An 18581-nucleotide genomic window follows, 5' to 3' on the forward strand; every position below is an offset into this window, starting at 1 on the left:
TGTGCCGCTCTCACATCAATGTTTTGCTCTCTCTCTCTACCTCTCCCCTCCTCTCTCTAAAAATCAGTAAAAAAGTCTTTAAATAAACATAGATCATAAAGATATATTCACAGGAATATATATTAGAAAATTGAATAAAGAGAGCGCATAAAGTTCAACTAGATCAGTGGTTCTCAACCTTCTGGCCCTTTAAATACAGTTCCTCATGTTGTTACCCAACCATAAAATTATTTGCGTTGCTACTTCATAACTGTAATGTTGCTACTGTTATGAATCGTAATGTAAATATCTGATATGCAGGATGGTCTTAGGCGACCCCTGTGAAAGGGTCGTTCGACAGCCAAAGGGGTCGCAACTCACAAGTTGAGAACCGCTGAACTAGACTATCAGACATAATGAAATCCTATATGATCAAGGAATTCTAGGAATTCCCCACAGTGAAAGTTGAGAAGAAAGTCATGCATACTCTAACATGACCCTGTTTGCTATACCTGCCCACAATAAACTAAGTTTCAAGAATCATTTCCCAATATACAGGGACTAAACACATGTTTACCTCAGTTCCCTCTCTAAATCCCATTAAGATGACAAACACGGGTTTTAAAAAGGTAAAAACACTCAACGACAAAGAAAATGAAAAAGGAGATGAGAGTAATACTATTTTTGAAAGAAGAAAGCAGATGAATGAGTATTAACAGACTTAGCAGGCCAAAAGAGCAGAAACTAAGCCAGCAGTAGCGGAAGCCAAAAGGCAAGCTACAGGATCTCAGAAAGGCTTAAGAATTGAAAGCAATAATACCTATCAGGGTATGAGGGGAGTGGAAAAATGAAGAACTGGTTCAAAGTCTGAATAAAAAACAAAGTGTAAGATCCCTTCTCCTACCTTGGCAGATAACCAATGTTTTACTTTCTGGGGAGTCCATTAAATTGAGGTCCACAAAATTGAGGGTTTACTGTACAGTAAATCCAAATTGAAATACAAACAATAATAAATGAACCTAACTGTATTACAAATAATCAACATAACCAGAATGAAAGGAATTAGCCAAAAGTAAATTTGGAAAACATTAACTTTGTAAGATGAGAAACAAAAGAACTATACAAATACTATACTTTAGTTATTGAATTTGTTTTTCACAGAGGGATGAAATTCTGAAACTGCTTTGTCATTATTCTAAAATTAATCAAGTAAGTACATATGTTGTGGGTAACTAGAGCTAGGTTTCACTGTTGGTGAAGTTACAAGTAATGAGAGAGACAAAGTGAGATAGCTCTGAATCCGTAGTGACAGACAGAAACCAGAGGTATTTGTATGAACTGATGGTGATACACACACACCCACACACACACACACACACAAATATCTAAAAGTGTGCACACACATATATTTCCTAGCTCTCTACACTTAGAGAGTCTAGAAGCAATAGCATCTCAGTAACAATGAGCACCTCTAGCACCCAGATCTTGGTTTCTAAATATTACTCTACACTTAAAAGAAATGGTTGATTCCAGAGCTGGGGCAGAGGAAGTATAAGATAAATCTGGATTATTATTGTAGTGCCAGAAAGTATACAAGTGCTCAAAAATTTATGAGATATGTCAAAAGGACACAGGAGCCAACTTTAAGAGATTCACAATGGCCAAAAAACACACACTGAGCAACTGAATATAAAATGACAGTAATGGGGCCTGGCTGGTGTGACTCAGTGGTTGAGCACTGACCGATGAACCAGGAGGTCTCAGTTTGATTCCCGGTTGGGGCACATGCCGAGGTTGCAGGCTCGATCCCCAGTGTGGTGCATGCAGGAGTCAGCCAATCAATGATTCTCTTTCATCATTGATGTTTCTATATCTGTCCCTCTCCCTCCCTCTCTGTAATCAATAAGTATCTATCTATCTACACTAATAAAAGAGAAACATGCAAATTGGTGTCACTCCGCTATGCCCACCAGCCAATCAGATGAGCATGCAAGTTAACCCAACAAAGATGGTGGTTAATTTGCATATGCAGGCGCTGAGCAAAGACTGAAGACAATGTAGAAGGAAGTCAAGCACTGCAGAAGGGAACGAAGCTGCAGAGAAGCAAGCGGGGCAGTGGAGGTGGGAGCAAAGCCCACCTTGGTGGGTTTCGCTCCCTTCTCTACTTCGCTCCAGCCGCAGGAAGCCCTATTCTTGCAGGAATCTTCCTGCAATGGGCCTCTAGTCCTATCTAATAAAAGAGAAACATGGTAATTGGCGTACGACCGCTACCCTTCCCATTGGCTAATCAGGGCAATATGCAAATTAACTGCCAGCCAAGATGGCGGCCGGCAGCCAGGCAGCTTGAAACTAACATGAGGCTTGCTTGCTCCAGTGACGGAGGACTCCAACATTCCCTGCCTGCTGCTGCAGGCCTCTGAGCTGCAACTCTAAGCAACTATGTAACAAATATAGAAGCTAAACAAAACCCCAGAAACCTGCTTTAGTCCCGGGCTTCAGCCAGCAGGATCGCAACACTGTAAGCAAAGGCCAGAAACCTACTTTCAGCAGTGGAGGCCTAAGAACTGGAGCCAAGCCTCAAAGCTAAAGCTGGCCCAGAATAAAAAAGAAAAAAAGGAGCAGTTGGGAGCTTCAGTCACCCCCAGCCTGAAAACAGCCATCATCCCCTCACCCAGGCTGGCCAGGCACCCCAGTGGGGACCCCCACCCTGAAGGATGTGTGACCAGCTACAAACAGCCATCATCCCCTCACCCAGGCTGGCCAGGCACCGCAGTGGGGACCCCCACCCTGATCCAGGACACCCTTCAGGGCAAACCAGCCGGCACCCACCCGTGCACCAGGCCTCTACCCTATATAGTAAAAGGGTAATATGCCTCCCAGCACCGGGATCAGCGGAGCCGCGAGGCCTCCCAGCACTGGGATCAGCGTGACAGGGGGCAGCGCCCAAACCCCCTGATCGCCCTGCGGCTGTGTGACAGGGGGCGGGGCCACAACCTCCCTATCCACCCTGCTCTGTTCGTGACAGGGGAAGGCGCCCCAACCTCCTGGTCAGCCATGCTCTGTGCCTGATAGGGGGGAGCTCCCCAACCCCCTGATCTCCCTGCGGCTCTGTGTGTGACAGGGTGTGGCACCCCAACCCCCTGATCGGCCCTGCTCTGTGTGTGACAGGGTGCGGCGCACCAACCCCCCGCGCCCCCCACACACACACACACACAGGCCCTGCTCTGTGTGTGACGGGGTAGAGCCATAACCTCCCCATCGGCCCTGCCCTGAGTGTGACAGTGGCGGCGCCCCAACCCCCTGATGGGCCCTGCTCTGTGCGTGACAGGGTACAGAGCCCCAACCCCCTGATTGGCCCTGCTCTGTGCGTGACGGGGTGGCGCCGCAACCTCCCCATCGACCCTGCCTTGAGTGTGACAGGGGACGGTGCCCCAACCCCCCAATCGGCCCTACCCTGAGCGTGACTGAGGGTGGCATCGCAACCTCCCGATCGCCCTGCCCTGTGCATGACAGGGGGTGGCACCCCAACTCCCCAATCGGCCCTGTTCTGAGCCTGACCAGGGACTGCACCTAGGGATTGGGCCTGCCCTCTGCCACCCGGGAGCAGGCCTAAGCCAGCAGGTCGTTATCTCCTGAGGGGTCCCAGACTGCGAGAGGGCACAGGCCGGGCTGAGGGACGCCCCTCCCCCCCGAGTGCACAAATTTTTGTGCACTGGGCCTCTAGTATATATATAAAAGTCTAAGTGACTTACCAACTGGTAGCTGTGATGTGCAATGACCACCAGGGGGCAGACACTTAACGCAGGAGCTGCCAAGCTGCAGTGACTTGCCAGCTGCAGTTCTCAGGTGATGCACCTGGAACCAGAGAGGAGGAAGCCAATTCTGGGGTGCGTCACCCGAGAACCACCCTCGGGCAATCTGGGACCCCTCGGGAGTTGTTGGAGAGCTGGTTTCAGCCTGACTCCTGCAGGCCAGGCTGAGGGACCCCACCAGTGCACGAATCCGTGCACCGGGCCTCTAATGTGTGTGTGTGTGTGTGTGTGTGTGTGTGTGTGTTTTTAAATGATAGTTATGGATTGTAACCCACAAATAAATATCCTCAGTCTACAGTGATATAAATAACTGACTAAATAAATAGGGGAAAGGGACAGCTCTTCCTTACATATTAATTTCAAATTAATAAATATAGTGATGGAAATAGAAATGATGGAAATAGAAAAGTTATCATTTGTAACTCCTCTCAGAAATAACTGACTCAAGCAAGAATCATCAATGCAAGTTAAAATTATAGGGAAAATGTACAATGAAAAACAAGCTATTTTTTTTTTAAATATATTTTATTGAGTTTTTACAGAGAGGAAAGGAGAGAGATAGAGAGTTAGAAACATCGATGAGAGAGAAACATCGACCAGCTGCCTCCTGCACACCCCCCACTGGGGATGTGCCCGCAACCAAGGTACATGCCCTTGACCGGAATCGAACCTGGGACCTTTCAGTCCGCAGGCCAACGCTCTATCCACTGAGCCAAACCGGTTTCGGCGAAAAACAAGCTATTTACATAGTCTTAAAGTATCTCCCACAAGAAAATTAAAATTACAAAGGGAAAAATTGTGACTTTCAATGGAAAAACCTGGCCTTAATCAGGCAACAATCAATTAACATCACTAATAATGAGACATATGGACATCATGTGCCTCCCGATGTGGCACAATGTCACTTATGTATGTATTCTTGCCAAAAATTAAACCCTCATGCATTGTTGGTGGGAATGCAGACTGGTGCAGCCACTGTGGAGAACAGTATGGAGTTTCCTCAAAAAACTAAAAATGGAACTCCCATTTGACCCAGTGATCCCACTTCTAGGAATATACCCCAAGAAACTAGAAACACCAATTAGAAAGGATATATGTACCCCTATGTTCATAGCAGCACAATTCACCATAGCTAAGATTTGGAAACAGCTTAAGTGCCCATCAGTAGATGAGTGGATTAAAAAACTGTGGTACATCTACACAATGGAATACTATGCTGCTGTAAAAAAGGACTTCTTACTATTTGCAACAGCATGGATGGAACTGGAGAGCATTATGCTAAGTGAAATAAACCAGTCAGAGAAGGATAAATACCACATGATCTCACTCATTTGTGGAATATAATGAACAACATAAACTGATGAAAAAGGGCAGATCCAGAGACAGAGAGGCATCGATCGGACTGTCAGGCCTCGGAGGGAAGGTAGGGGAGGGTGGGGGTAGGAGAGAGATAAACCAAAGGACTTATATGCAAGCACTAGTAGCCCGGTACATGAAATTTGTGCACTGGGGTGGGGGGGGGCCCCTCAGTCTGTCCTTCACCCTCTCCAATCTGAGACCCCCCAGGGAATGTCCAACTGCCTGTTTGTGCCCACACTTTTAACAAATAACAGCTCCATTGTTGTTTCTTTCTTATGCTTAAAACCACTGGAATTACTAGGTATTCAAAGTGTGTATACATTTTGGGGGGACACCCTGTATATCTCTAGTCAGCGGTGACAGAAACCAACAGCAGATTTGGAACCCCCAGACAGGGAACCTCGCTCACTCCCCACATGTCTCCCCACTTCACTTCCCACCTTTGTGGACAGCAGGAGAATCAACGTTTTCTCTCATTAATTCGGAAAAGCACGTCCTGTCACCCGCTGCCCGGCAGGAGTGCGCTAGGCCCCAAGCAAGCGAGGCTCAGTCAGGGCAGCCTTCGCTCATGGGTGCAGGCACCCAAAGTGCACATTCCTCCTCTACAGTCGCCCCGACTATCCCACTGTTTCACTGAGAGGACGGAATTCCTCTCCGCCTCTGGGTTCTTGATCTCGAACGCTGACCGAAGGCACCTCAGCGAGGGCCGCCTGCACCCACCAGGTGTGTCTGTCTGCATCTGCTCCCTCCTCAGCACCTGCATTAACCCCCTAGAGGTGATCTCGTAGCTTCACTGGCCTCCTTGGGAACAGAGCATCACCACTCTGCCCTCTCACTGTCATCTCACAGGCGCCCACCCTCAGCACCCAGAACACCCAGACACTCGCCAAAGGACATGAGGGCATCAGAGGGGATGTGTGCACATCCTGTGGGGGTGTTAGGCATGCTGGGTTGATGGAAGTGCGGTGGAGAGGCGGTGGGAACTTGTGCACGCCTTGGTTTACAACTGTTGCAGGCGCGGGAGGGTGACAGTGTGCTGGGGGATGTTCGCACGCCAGGGGAGGATGTGCACACCAGAGGCCTCTGGCTTTGCAGATCCGCAAACCCCCGTGGTGCGGCCAGGAGGACGTCAGTCTGGCCCACCATGGTGGCTGTCCCTGCGATCCTGCACCTTCTGGGCCAGGGAGGATCTTGCACAGACACTCCCAGGCACTGATGGCCTGCAGGCACTATTTCAGCTCAGCCTGCAGGCTCTGCTTGACCCGCTCATAGCTGTCACCACCGCCATGTGGGGAGTACAGGCCGCCCTCCACCAGCCTGCCTCCTCTGTCCAGAGGCTCTCTGCGCTGCTCACCTGCCCAGAGTGACTGGGGCTGGGCGGAAGCCAGGCATCCTGCCCTGCTCAACCCCGGTCAATCCGCCCCTGTGCGAGCTGCCGCCCCGCCGGGACGGGACACAGATCCGGGTCCCCGGATCTCAGACAACCTCAAGCACTGCCCCCCGCCCAGCAGGGTCACAGATCTGGGTCCCGGGACCATGGACAGCCTCAAGCACTGCCCCCGCCCGGCAGGGTCATGGATCTGGGTCCCTGACAGCGGACAGCCTCAAGCACTGCCCCCTGCCCGCCAGGTCATGGATCCGGGTCCCAGACCGCCGACAGCCTCAAGCACTGACCCCTACCTGCCAGGTCATGGATCTGGGTCCCAGACCGCGGACAGCCTCAAGCGCTGCCCCCCGCCTGGCAGGGTCACAGATCCGGTCCTGGACCGCGGACAGCCTTGCCTGCTGCCGCCCACCTTCAGTATGCAAATTAGGCGCTATCTTGTTGCTTCAGGGTGGAGGTCCCCACTGGGGTGCCTGGCCAGCCTGGATGAGGGGATGATGGCTGTTTGCAGCTGGTCACACCCCCTTCAAGGTGGGGGTTCCCACTGGGGTGCCTGGCCAGTCTGGGTGAGGGGCTGAGGGCCGTTTTCAGGCTGGCGGGTGACTGAAGCTCCCAACCTCTCCTTTTTTGTATCTTTTTTTAATTCTGGGATTTATTTACCTTTTATGGCTGTCACTGGAGCTGAGAGCTGGCTTTAGCTCTGAGGCTCGGCTCCAGCTCTGAGACCTCGGCTGCTGAAAGCAGGGATCTGGGTTTGTTTGGGTTCTATAATTGAAACAATGTTGCGATCTTGCTGGCTGAAGCCCAGCTGGCTGAAAGCAGGTTTCTTGGGTTTGTTTAGGTTCTATAATTGCAACATTGTTTCAGAGTGCAGCTCAGAGGCCAGCAGTGGCAGGCGGGGAACCTTGGCTTCCTCCATCGCTGGAGTAAGCAAGCCTCCTGTTCACTTCAGATGCCTGGCTGCTGGCCACCATCTTGGTTGGCAGTTAATTTGCATATCGCCCTGATTAGCCAATGGGAAGCGTGTCGGAGCTACGGTTAATTACCATGTTTGTCTATTATTAGGATATAGGCCTAACCAATGGACACAGACAACAGGGGGGGTGAGGGCATGAGTGGGGGGGGATAGGGGGTAACGTGGGGATAAGGACACATATGTAATAAATTAATCAATAAAATTAAAAAATATATATATTATATAACTTGCCCAGACATAGTGGCTCAATGGTTGAGCATCAACCTATGAACCAGGAAGGTCATGGTTCGATTCCAGGTCAGAGCACTTGCAGGGGTTTCAGGCTCAATCCCCAGTAGGGGGTGTGCAGGAGGCAGCCGATCAATGTTGATGTGTGCCTCATCGATATTTCTCTCTCTAAAAAAATCAGTAAGAACATATTAAAAAAATATATGTATATATCATTTGAATTTAATCATAAGGAGAAACAACAAACCCACACTGAGGGTCACTACAGGATATCTGGCCAATACACTTCAAATGTGTCAATCAAGGTTATGAAAGAAAAAACAGATTAAAGAACTTAAAACTGCCCTAGCCGGTTTGGCTCAGTGGATAGAGCGTCGGCCTGCGGACTCAAGGGTCCCAGGTTCGATTCCGGTCAAGGGCATGTGCCTTGGTTGTGGGCACATCCCCAGTGGGGAGTGTGCAGGAGGCAGCTGATTGATGTCTCTCTCTCATCGATGTTTCTAACTCTCTGTCCCTCTCCCTTCCTCTAAGAAATCAATGAAATATATTTAAAAAAAAAAAAAAGAAAACTAAGGAGAAAGGACAACTAATGCAACATGAAATCCTGGATTGGGTCCTAGCTCAGAAAAAGGAAATTGATGGGACAATTGAAAAAATTTGAATAAGACTTACACATCAGCTAACAGTATTATCTTAATGTTAATTTCCCAGTTTTGATAATATACTATAGTTGCATAATACAACATTGGGGAAAGGTGGGTGACAAGTATATAATTTTTTTTTATTTTTTTTTGTAAAATTTAAGTTATTTCAAAGTAAAAAATTATATTTTTTCCCCCTTAAACATTTAAATTTTTGAAGAACTCTCTCAGAAAGTAGCACAAAATGACAGAGACTGAAAATAATGGAAAAAGATAAGAAAATTGAAGGATCAGGCCAGTAGATTAAACATCTAAATAAAAGCTTCAGAAAGTAAACTAAGAAAGTACAGGAGAAGGGAGGTGTCAAATACATAACTCAATAAAATTCTCAGAATTAAAGGGCATGATTTTGTACATGGAAAGAACTTATCAATGAATGAAAACAGACCAGTCCCAGAACACTGGGGTCATAAACAACCCTCTACAAGTTTGGGGAGGGAGTCAGGTAAATAAAAATCCTATATAATAAAAGCCTAATATGCAAATCGACCAAAGGGTAGAACGACTGGTGGAATGACCGGTTGCTATGGTGCACACTGACCATCAGGGGACAGACGCTCAACACAGGAGCTGCCCCCAGCCCGCAGGCCCCAGGCCAGCCAAGGCAGGTGGTGGCGGGAGCCCCCTATTCGTCCCGCTGGTCACCCTGCAGATTGGCCTTCATCACCGGCCAGGCCTAGGGACCCTACCCGTGCAGGCCACTAGTTATATATATGTGTGTGTGTGTGTGTGTGTGTGTGTGTGTGTGTGTGTGTGTGTATCTGGTATGTATGTATGTATATATACACACACAGAGAGATATAGATATATACACATACACATATACTACCTATATAAAATATAAATATATAACACATAAATATATATTTTAAAAATCAGGAATAAGAATGGCAATGGACTTAATAGCAAGATTGAAAACTAAAAGAAAATGTAGTAATGTTTTCAAAGTTCAGAGGGAAAATTATTTTGAGCACAGAATTTTAGACAAACAACTGACCAAAATTTTGGATAGAAAAAAGGTTTTCGGAGATTAAGTTATCAAAATATCCATGCATCCTTTTTCTCAGGGAGTCACAAGAGGAATAACTCTGACAAAATGAGGCAGTGAGTCAAAAAAGAAAACATGAGAACCAGAAAATGAGATCTGAAACAAGAGACAGGAAAGAGGAATACTAAAGAAAATGGTAAAGATCACAGAGTGACAACTGTGCCTTAGGCCTAGAGAGCCACCAAACCAGAAGGAAGGGAACAGAATGGGAGAGATGACTTTAAAAATGTAAAACTGATAGAATTTTTAAAGTGTCTGAATGCAAAGATAGAGATATAGACTGCTAGAAGAGAGCATGAAGATAAATTAGTAATAAGTTCAGATAATACCAAACAAAACAAGACAATTATTAATTTCAGGGACAATAAGAAGTTGTATAAGAAAGGAAAAATAGTAATTGCAAATCATAGTAAACAATGCAGCTTAGCTGTGACTACCATTTACATAATGATAATAATGTAAACACTGATCTAACCCAATGGTTCTCAACTAGATATACCACACACCAATCCAACATTTGGAAATGTGTGGGAAATTCATGGTTGTGGGTAATTCAGGTTGTTATTGATACTTAATGCCCAGGATCCAGGAATGCTAAATAATATGTAATGAACAGGATAATGAAGAACTGTCTCATCTAAAATGACAACACTGCCCACGTTGAGAGAAGCTGATTCTAGCCAAAATTATGGTATCACTATACTGGGAGGATGGGTGAGAGAATAAATAAGAAGTGTACATGTATACAGAAGTGAGGAGAAGGAGAGAACTAAATCTTCATTTATTTTATTTTTCATAGTCAATAAAAAGGGTGTCCCAAAATTCACACAAGAAGTAATTTTGATAGAAAACACAGGTTTATACTTAAAAATTGTAAATTTTTTATTGATTCATAAAGTATACAGTATAGGGTCATGTATGGAATAGCACATCAGGTAAATGGCCTCCACGGCTTTGCTGGCACATATGCAAAGCCGTGGTCTTCATTGGTCTTCATTGTCCCTGCTCCTGGGCCATAATTTGTACTTGGTAATGCTTATCAAATTGAAGGGATTGAAATCAAAGGGCAACAGATAATCAGAATCTGATTCAATAAACCAAGTAAAATTAGGCTTTTATTTTTTTTGTTGTTGTTGTTAATGCTCACGAAAAATTCAAATCTTGCGTGAATTTTGGGACACCCTTTATAAAGCCTAAAAAGAAGAAATCAAAAGTAACATTATAAAAAGGTAATTTTTAAAAAGGTAATTCAGAGATCTGCTGTTTATAGCAAAAAATATCTTACAAACTTGAAAAAGGCTGCCTTTGGTGAATGGGAAATGATGGAAAGAGGCAGGACTCTGCAAATTAAGTCAGGAAAGAAGGCTAGGTGTTTCTGCCTGTACCCCACCCTCAGCTGTGCACGGTATCCACCAAATCCAAAGATTGTTTTACCCTCTCCATCCAGATACTAAATCTCTACTTACCATGTATGGGACAAAAAGGCCACATCTGAAAGTATTTTTCCTTAAATAGACTTTCACACAATTGCTTATATTTTTTGCCCCACCTTCACCTTTACAGTACATACCACCACTAATCTTGAAAATTTTAAAAGGCTCTAAAACAAAAATATGACTATACGTTGGCTTTCTCAAATCTGCTAATCAGTTATCACTAATCTATTATGCTTTCCAGCTTCCAGAATTTTGTTATTCTCACTGCTCCTACTCTTTGTCATTTGGGCTCTAAAAAAACCCACATACTTTTCTACCGTTTTAATGGACTTTTCAGGCTGAAGTGGAATTAAATGTGTATTATCATTCCACTATCTTTACAACATATTTTTGAATGAAAATAAACCAAACCCCTCAAGTTGTTATGAGCCCACTGTGGTGAAAGAAAAAAATGTAAGTATATTTGAATATTTATAGGGGACAAATGTCTAAAAGAATATACACCAAACTATTACAGTTTACATCCATAGTTCTTAAACTTTGTGCCAAGGCACCCTGAGATTCTGCAGTGAATTCACGGGGATGTTATAAGATATTCCAAATCAAAGGGGGAAAGTGATATTCTTTATCTGTCAAGCAGCTCACAAACTACCAGTTCAGGATAGTTCAGTTTCAAATTAGATCAAGCTATATTCTTTTTAAAGGAGAGAGGTGTACATGTTTAAATGTTGATGAAGTACTTTACTATGGATAAAGATGGCAGACTTAACAGACAGATGCATTTTACTTTCACTTCCTTCTAAAACCCCATCAATATGAAATAAAGAATTTCTTAGCCGTGGCTGGGTAGCTCAGTTGGTTAGAGTGTCATCCGATACATCAAGGTTGTGGATTAGATTTCCTGTCAGGGTACATAGAAGAAGCAACCAATGAATGCATAAATAAGTGGAACAACAAATTGATGTTTCTCTCTCTCTCGCTTGCTCCCTTCCTCTATGTCTCCAAAATCAATAAAATTTTCTTAAACTACTTTTTAAAAGATATAATTTACATATAGTGAAATGCACAGATCTTAAGGGCTTGTTTTATTTATTTGTGTCTTTTTTAAAGCATATGCACACAAAATAGAAGAGAGGACAACAGAACCTTTTGGAAGTTGGACTGTTGATTTAAAGATCTAAGACAGTTAAATATCAAGCTTGCAATGAGGAAAACAATCCAATTAACTAGTATATACAACAGTGCCTCAAAACAGATCAGGAATTGGCAGCAGCATGTTCTGTAAGAGGGGGTTGGTAAATATGGTGCTAAAAACAACAGGATTGGTCAAATCACTTAGATATCCCCCTTCCTTCCTCAAAACCAGCCTACTGCCCCTTCACCATCTTTGCAGAAGCTTGGAGCATTATTTTCTAAGCTAGAACAGCACTGTGCAATAAAACTTCGCACTGACAAAACTATCCTACAACTGCCTTGTCTAATATGGTAGCCTCTAACACATGGTTAACCACTGAAAATGTGTCTAGTGCCACCGAGGAACTAAATCTTTAATTTTATTTAATTTCAAATAATTAAGTTGCAACATGTGGCTTGCGGCTATTAGACAATGCAGCTCTAAAGGGTAAAACAAAAGATTCCTGGACTGGGAAACATCTAGTACAGTTGAGAATGAGGGTATCATATTAAAAATAGTTGAGTTTCAATGAACCTAAGTGAGGGCTAAGGCTTCTGCCCTTATCCCCAATTTAGCTACCAGACTGCTGGGAGCCCAGTGTATAAGCTCTAAGCAGGAGATTTGAAGACTCTTCTTTGGGAAATCTAACTAGCTCAAGAAATAAGACAACAATACTGCTATTGAAGGTTCTCTAATAAAGACTCCAGCAAGTGCACCCTACGACTGACAAATCCAAAGCTTGTACTCAGAGCACATGTAATTAAAATTAACAGCAACCTCCACATGAGGTCCCTTTACATTTCTGCACCTGTATTCTTAGCCATGTTTTATGTGTTCATGTTCACCAAATAACAACATTCCTTGGAAGATAACACACACACACACACACACACACACACACACACACACATACATACACGGAAAACAGAATTAAGCTTTCAACTCTTATTAGGTACTCACTGACCCTAAGACAGCCCAAATTCTGAATAATCTTTAAGGAGCCCGATATTTGGGTAGACATTCTTTTTAACTTTTTAAAAAATATATTTTTATTGATTTTTAGAGAGGAAGGGAGAGAGATAGAGAGATAGAAACATCAATGATGAGAGAGAATCGCTGATCGGCGGCCTCCTGCACGCCCCCTACTGGGGATCGAGTTCGCAACCTAGGCATGTGCCCTTGGCCACAATCGAACCTGGGACCCTTCAGTCCGGAGGCTGATGCTCTTATCCACCGAGCCAAACCAGCTAGGGCTAGGTAGAAATTTTAAGGGCAGCTACTGGACAGGTTAACTGAAGCATTACTATGAAAAAGTTCTTTCCTTTAGAGGTAACAAGACAGTAATGAGAATAGCTGTTGTGTAGTAAATAAACAGTAGTGGGGTTACCCACCTCAAAAAAATGAGACAGAATGGTTTGCAGTAGGAAACAAGATTAAAAACAAAACAAATACTTCCCATTGGCATCAGAGGGCATAAATAAATCTTTAAAAAGATCAAGACTGAGAATTGGAGATTTGTACATTTATGGTACTTATGGATGATACTTTCTTCACATTCAGCCACCAGATATAAAGTGGATTAAGTATCCAATTTCGGTCTCAAGTCCTTACAGACACAGACTACTGCAAGGACCAGTGAAAAGTGGACTTATAAATTCCACTTTTCACTGAATCTTCAAGTTGTTATATTAACCCTGCTTTTGTTTCTATGTTAACTCTTTAATATAAGGTCTTTTAAATTCTTTTTTTAAAAACATATTCCCCATCACCATTTATCCCCTCTGTCCTATTCCACCTCCACTCACCCCCCCCAACTTTAATATCAGTTTAAATTAAAATTGTGACCCTGGGTTCATATTTATCGTTTCTAAATACCTCTACTTAAAAAGTTTGCTCTATCAGAAGCTGAAAATCAACAATTTTTAAAACTTCAAAATTACAATACTTCACTCACAAAAATAAAAAATTTAGAGACTCAGCAGCTTGGTTTTTCATGAGTCACATACATTATGTTTCTCTAGGTTATGAATTTATAGACTACCTGTTAACATGGCTTTTTAAAAAATACGTTTTTATTGATTTTTAGAGAGAAGGGAGGGAATAGATGGAAACATGGATGAGATAGAAACATCACCAATCAGCTGCTTCCTGAATGCCCCCAACTGGGATCAAGCCCAAAATGCAGGCATGTGCCCTGACGGGGAATCAAAACAGTGACCTCTTGGTTTGATGCTCAACCACTGAGTACACTGGCTGGACGAACATGGCTTTTTTAATCAGCGAATTCAGAATGCCCTTTGTCATCTGGCTGTAAGAAGTTAATGTGCTATAAACGGGGTCATTTTTAGAAAGAAAATAATTCAGCATCTTCCTTTAGAGCAGGGGTGAGGAACCATTTTTCTGCCAAGGGCTATCTGGATATTTATAACATCATTTGAGAGACATACAAAATTATCAACTTAAAAAATTACCCTGCTATCTTTGGTCAAACATTTAATTAACTCACCCCTAATGCCTTCACAGGGCCAGACCAAATGATTTTGTGGGCCATATTCGGCCTGCAGGCCCGATGTTCCCCACCTCTGCTTTATAGGATTTGCGATATAGTGTTCATTTCTGATTTTACTACTAACACAGAATAGGAATTACTGGAGCAATGAGAAGGCTATCAAAGAATAATTTGAGGGTGAATATATTTCCCTGATGGCCTATTACCTTAATAATTCTTTAAATATTAACCATTCCCCTCCCCTCCAAAAAAGTCATAAGCTTTTCACTATAACAGATAAGAAAAATACACAAGGCACTGTTACCACCTCATCAGCTGATGCTTTGACATCTATCAAAATTTTAAAATCTGTAGCACAGTACAATTTAACCAAGAAAAGAAAGTGACTAAAAATTCAAGCACAAGCTTAAAGCAAATAGTGAAAGCCTTTAGTTAAATCAGGTGTTTACAAGGCAATATAGAGCTCAAGTCTCAAACTGAGTTCCTCTTAGGAAGCTGACTAGTGACACAAAGTTAAGTGGTCATGCATACCAGATTTGGGGCGGGGGGGGGGGGGGGGGGGGGTCCTGCATATAGTGCACTGGGTTTATGATCGATAAGCCAATACAAAAGAAAAATATTCACAAATGGGAATTTTCCCATGGTTTATGAAGGTTGGCATAAAAACCTATTAAAAATTTGATTTATAAAGTGATATAATCTTCATATTCTTCCAACAAACAAACCTAAACATTTAGTAAGAAATTTTACTGTAAAATCTACTTTCATCAAAGAGTATTAAGGAATCACGCCGAAACCGATTTGGCTCAGCGGATAGAGCGTCGGCCTGCAGACTGAAAGGTCCCAGGTTCGATTCCGGTCAAGGGCATGTACCTGGGTTGCGGGCACATCCTCAGTAGGAGATGTGCAGGAGGCAGCTGATCGATGTTTCTCTCTCATCGATGTTTCTAGCTCTCTATCTCTCTCCCTTCCTCTCTGTAAAAAATCAATAAAATATATATTTTTTTAAAAAAGAGTATTAAGGAATCTAACTGCATAGAAAGCTATAAAAACTAGCCCTAACCTGTTTGGCTCAGTGGATAGAGCGCTGGCCTGCGGACTGAAAGGTCCCAGGTTCGATTCCGGTCAAGGGCATGTACCATGGTTGCAGGCACATCCCCAGTGGGGGGTGTGCAGGAGGCAGCTGATCGATGTTTCTCTCTCATCGATGTTTCTAACTCTCTATCCTTCTCCCTTCCTCTCTGTAAAAAATCAATAAAATATACTAAATAAAAAAAAGAAAGCTATAAAAACTAAATTACACATACTGACTTAAATAACTTGTTTGTAAGTTCTGGGCTCAAGGCACTACAAAACCTGAAATAGTACTATTGATTCAAGTGAGATCCTTAAGGAAAGGAAGAGAAAGAGAAAGATATTAAGAAGACAACAAATTATTTGGGCATGACACTCATCTTTGAGTCTGTTAATAAACTAAAGTGTGAAACCTGGTCTACATCTGTGTTTTCAAACCTTGAGTCACTTGAGAAGCTTTTTAAAAACTACAAATACCCAGGTTCCTCTTCAGATCCACTGAAGTAGTGTCCAGGCATGTGGGGTTTGGTCTGAATTCCCGCCTATCTGATGTCCAGGTTTTGGAACCACTGGATGGATGACCCTCAATGTCCACTTCTTATCCATGTCTTAAAGTTCCAAAGTGACAACGCTGTCGAAAGCACTGAAGGTAGCACTTGGCTACATACTGCACGGCCTCCATCATCACATCCCACCAGGGAAAGAAAGCATTCTTACTTTGTCTGGGCAAACAATTTTAAGAACTGGGACTACTCACTCAAGCCACTGACTGCATCTCCCCTCGCTCCTCCCCAAATACTTCTCTAACTTCGGGTCTATTAAGTCTCACAGCAGTGAATGTTCTTCTCTCCGATACAGAGAAAGGCACCTCCTCAGACAGACTCAGAACTGTAATGCCCAGGCACTCAAAGGATTCAAATTCCTGTATTTATTATCTGCACATTTTCAATTAACCTGAAATGTTTTAGAAGCAGAGTGAGGGGGTCCTCTGAAACACGTGCAAAGAATTCCTCCTAAATGAAACCCCTTCCAGTTTCCTCCTAGAAAGAGCAGGGGGGGTGGGGGGGTTAGGTTATTCTGAGTAAGGGGCGAAAGTGGTTTGGGTCATTCTTCATACACTAATAATGTTTCACGAATAAGCACGAGGCATCTGGGTGACCAGGAGACTCTGACGTCTTCCTAAATGCCCGCCAGGCCAAAGCAGGCTCTAACCACACAAGATCCTAGCATCTCCTCGGGCACCCCTCTCCCTACTCAGCTTCGTTCTTCTGGACAAAAGGCATCATTAGGGACCTACATCTATGTCCCGGATATTCTTAAACCGAGTGTAACTAGACGCCCCCCCCCCCCCCCCCAGCATTTCACTATCCATTTAACGTTCCACTTGCTTCATTCCGTTTAATTCTCACTACGAATTTACACAGGTCCTCTAAGAAATCTCCACTTCACACGCAGCCAATAATGTCCAAGTGTCTAGCACGAGACGAAAACCGCGACCAAACGGCAGGCGCGTCTCACACCCTCTTCCGCATCCCTCCACCCCCAGCAGCGTGGCCAGACAGCGGAACTGGGGTGGCTGCTGCCCTTACAGGCAGAACAGGAAATCACGTTCCCACCGCCCTAATATGCAAGTGTGCCGTGCACGTCCACTAGCACAGGGTCCCAGGAGTGTGTGTGTGTGGGTGGGGCGGGGGGGAGGGAAGGGGGGGGGGACCCAAGGCAGGAAAGAAGCAGAACTGTCCGAATAAATAAAAACCCTTGACTTTGAAGACGGCAGGGGCTGGAGGCCCCCTAACAGCAATTCTTTATCTCAGCGCTTTCCCTACCTTCATGAGGAGCTGCCGGGGGCGCTAGTTTTTTCTGCTTCTGCGTCGAACCGCTCGAACTGGAAAGAAACAGGAGGGCAGCGGTCCCTAGAGCCGAGCTCCCTCCCGCCCCGAGAAAGGTACAGCAGCGGCCCCAGGAGATCCGCTGCCTCCGTAGCGGACGTGGGAGGAGGGCAGCGCTCGAGGCCTCCAGGCCGGGGCGCTGAGCTGGCGCGCACGGGTGCGGGAAGGGCCAGGGGGCTGTCATTCGGCCGAATGGACACCCCGGCTCCCGCTTACCTCGGTCCCCCGCAGTCCTCACCCGGCCCGCCGCGGGCCCAGACACTGCGGCAGCTCGCTCTGCGGCCCCGCCCTCGCCAGCTCTAGGGACGGCCCGTCAGCGAGGTGTCCGGCCTGCTCCCGGCGCCCACGGCCGCTGAGCTTCCCTCGGAACCGCGGCGGGTGCCGGCGCTCGCTTTCATCGTCACCTCCTTCCTTGCCCTTCCGCCTCAGCGCCGCCTGCGCAGCGTGCGGTGGGGGAGGCAGTGACGCCGGCGCTGGGGGCGTGGCTCCGCTCCCGGTGCTTCTGGCGGCGTGCGCGCCCCGCCCCCGGGGCGTTTGGCGGCTGCGCGGCGCTGTGCCTGCCTGGACTCGCGCTCCCACTGCCCGGCCGGCGCCCCCCTCCGCGTGCGGGAGGACTTGTGGAAACCGAGACGCCGAGATTGCAGCGGCTCTACAAAGCGGGGTTGAGACTTCTGTTCAGCCCCTCTGAAATGTTTACCTTAGAAGGATAGGGCCGGCCGCCACTACCCTATGGTCCCTCCCTCCGCTAATCCCTTTGGCTAAGTCAAGGCATTCCTGCTCTCAGGCTTTTCTTCTGGTTCTCCCCTGGCGCGGCCTCTCCTCACCTGAGAACAATGTCACCGGCGGACAGAGCCCGCACGCATGCACTGTAGTCGCCCCCGCACCAAATAGCGACTGGGCTACAAGTGCTAAGTCTGTGCAGTAACTCTGTTGCTCTTTCAGACGAGAGGGGAAAGTGACATCAGCCTGATAGGTAGCAGCACTATTCACTGAACATTTTTTTTTTCCGAAT

The 18581-nt window shown here is 45.3% G+C and overlaps 1 protein-coding gene across 14 annotated transcripts in view; it reads right to left on the reverse strand.

Annotated features, from left to right (window-relative positions):
* The window catches only part of SENP5 (SUMO specific peptidase 5), a 66188-nt gene extending 48169 nt beyond the window's left edge, over window positions 1-18019 (reverse strand). For 3 of the 14 annotated variants that reach the window (XM_059687482.1, XM_059687484.1, XM_059687485.1), the window contains exons 1-2: window positions 17507-18017; window positions 7742-7906 (exon numbers count right to left, since the gene is read on the reverse strand). In XM_059687482.1, coding sequence (XP_059543465.1) covers window positions 7742-7749 — 8 coding nt within the window. In that variant the 5' untranslated portion in view covers window positions 7750-7906; window positions 17507-18017. Of the gene's footprint in view, window positions 1-7741; window positions 7907-17506 lie in introns of all 14 variants that reach the window. The other 11 variants (XM_059687481.1, XM_059687480.1, XM_059687479.1 and 8 more) reach the window with 9 other exon arrangements.
* Between the last annotated feature and the right edge of the window lie 562 nt (window positions 18020-18581).

The sequence above is a fragment of the Myotis daubentonii genome, chromosome 3 (genome assembly GCF_963259705.1).
Source record: "Myotis daubentonii chromosome 3, mMyoDau2.1, whole genome shotgun sequence".
NCBI lineage: Eukaryota > Metazoa > Chordata > Mammalia > Chiroptera > Vespertilionidae > Myotis > Myotis daubentonii.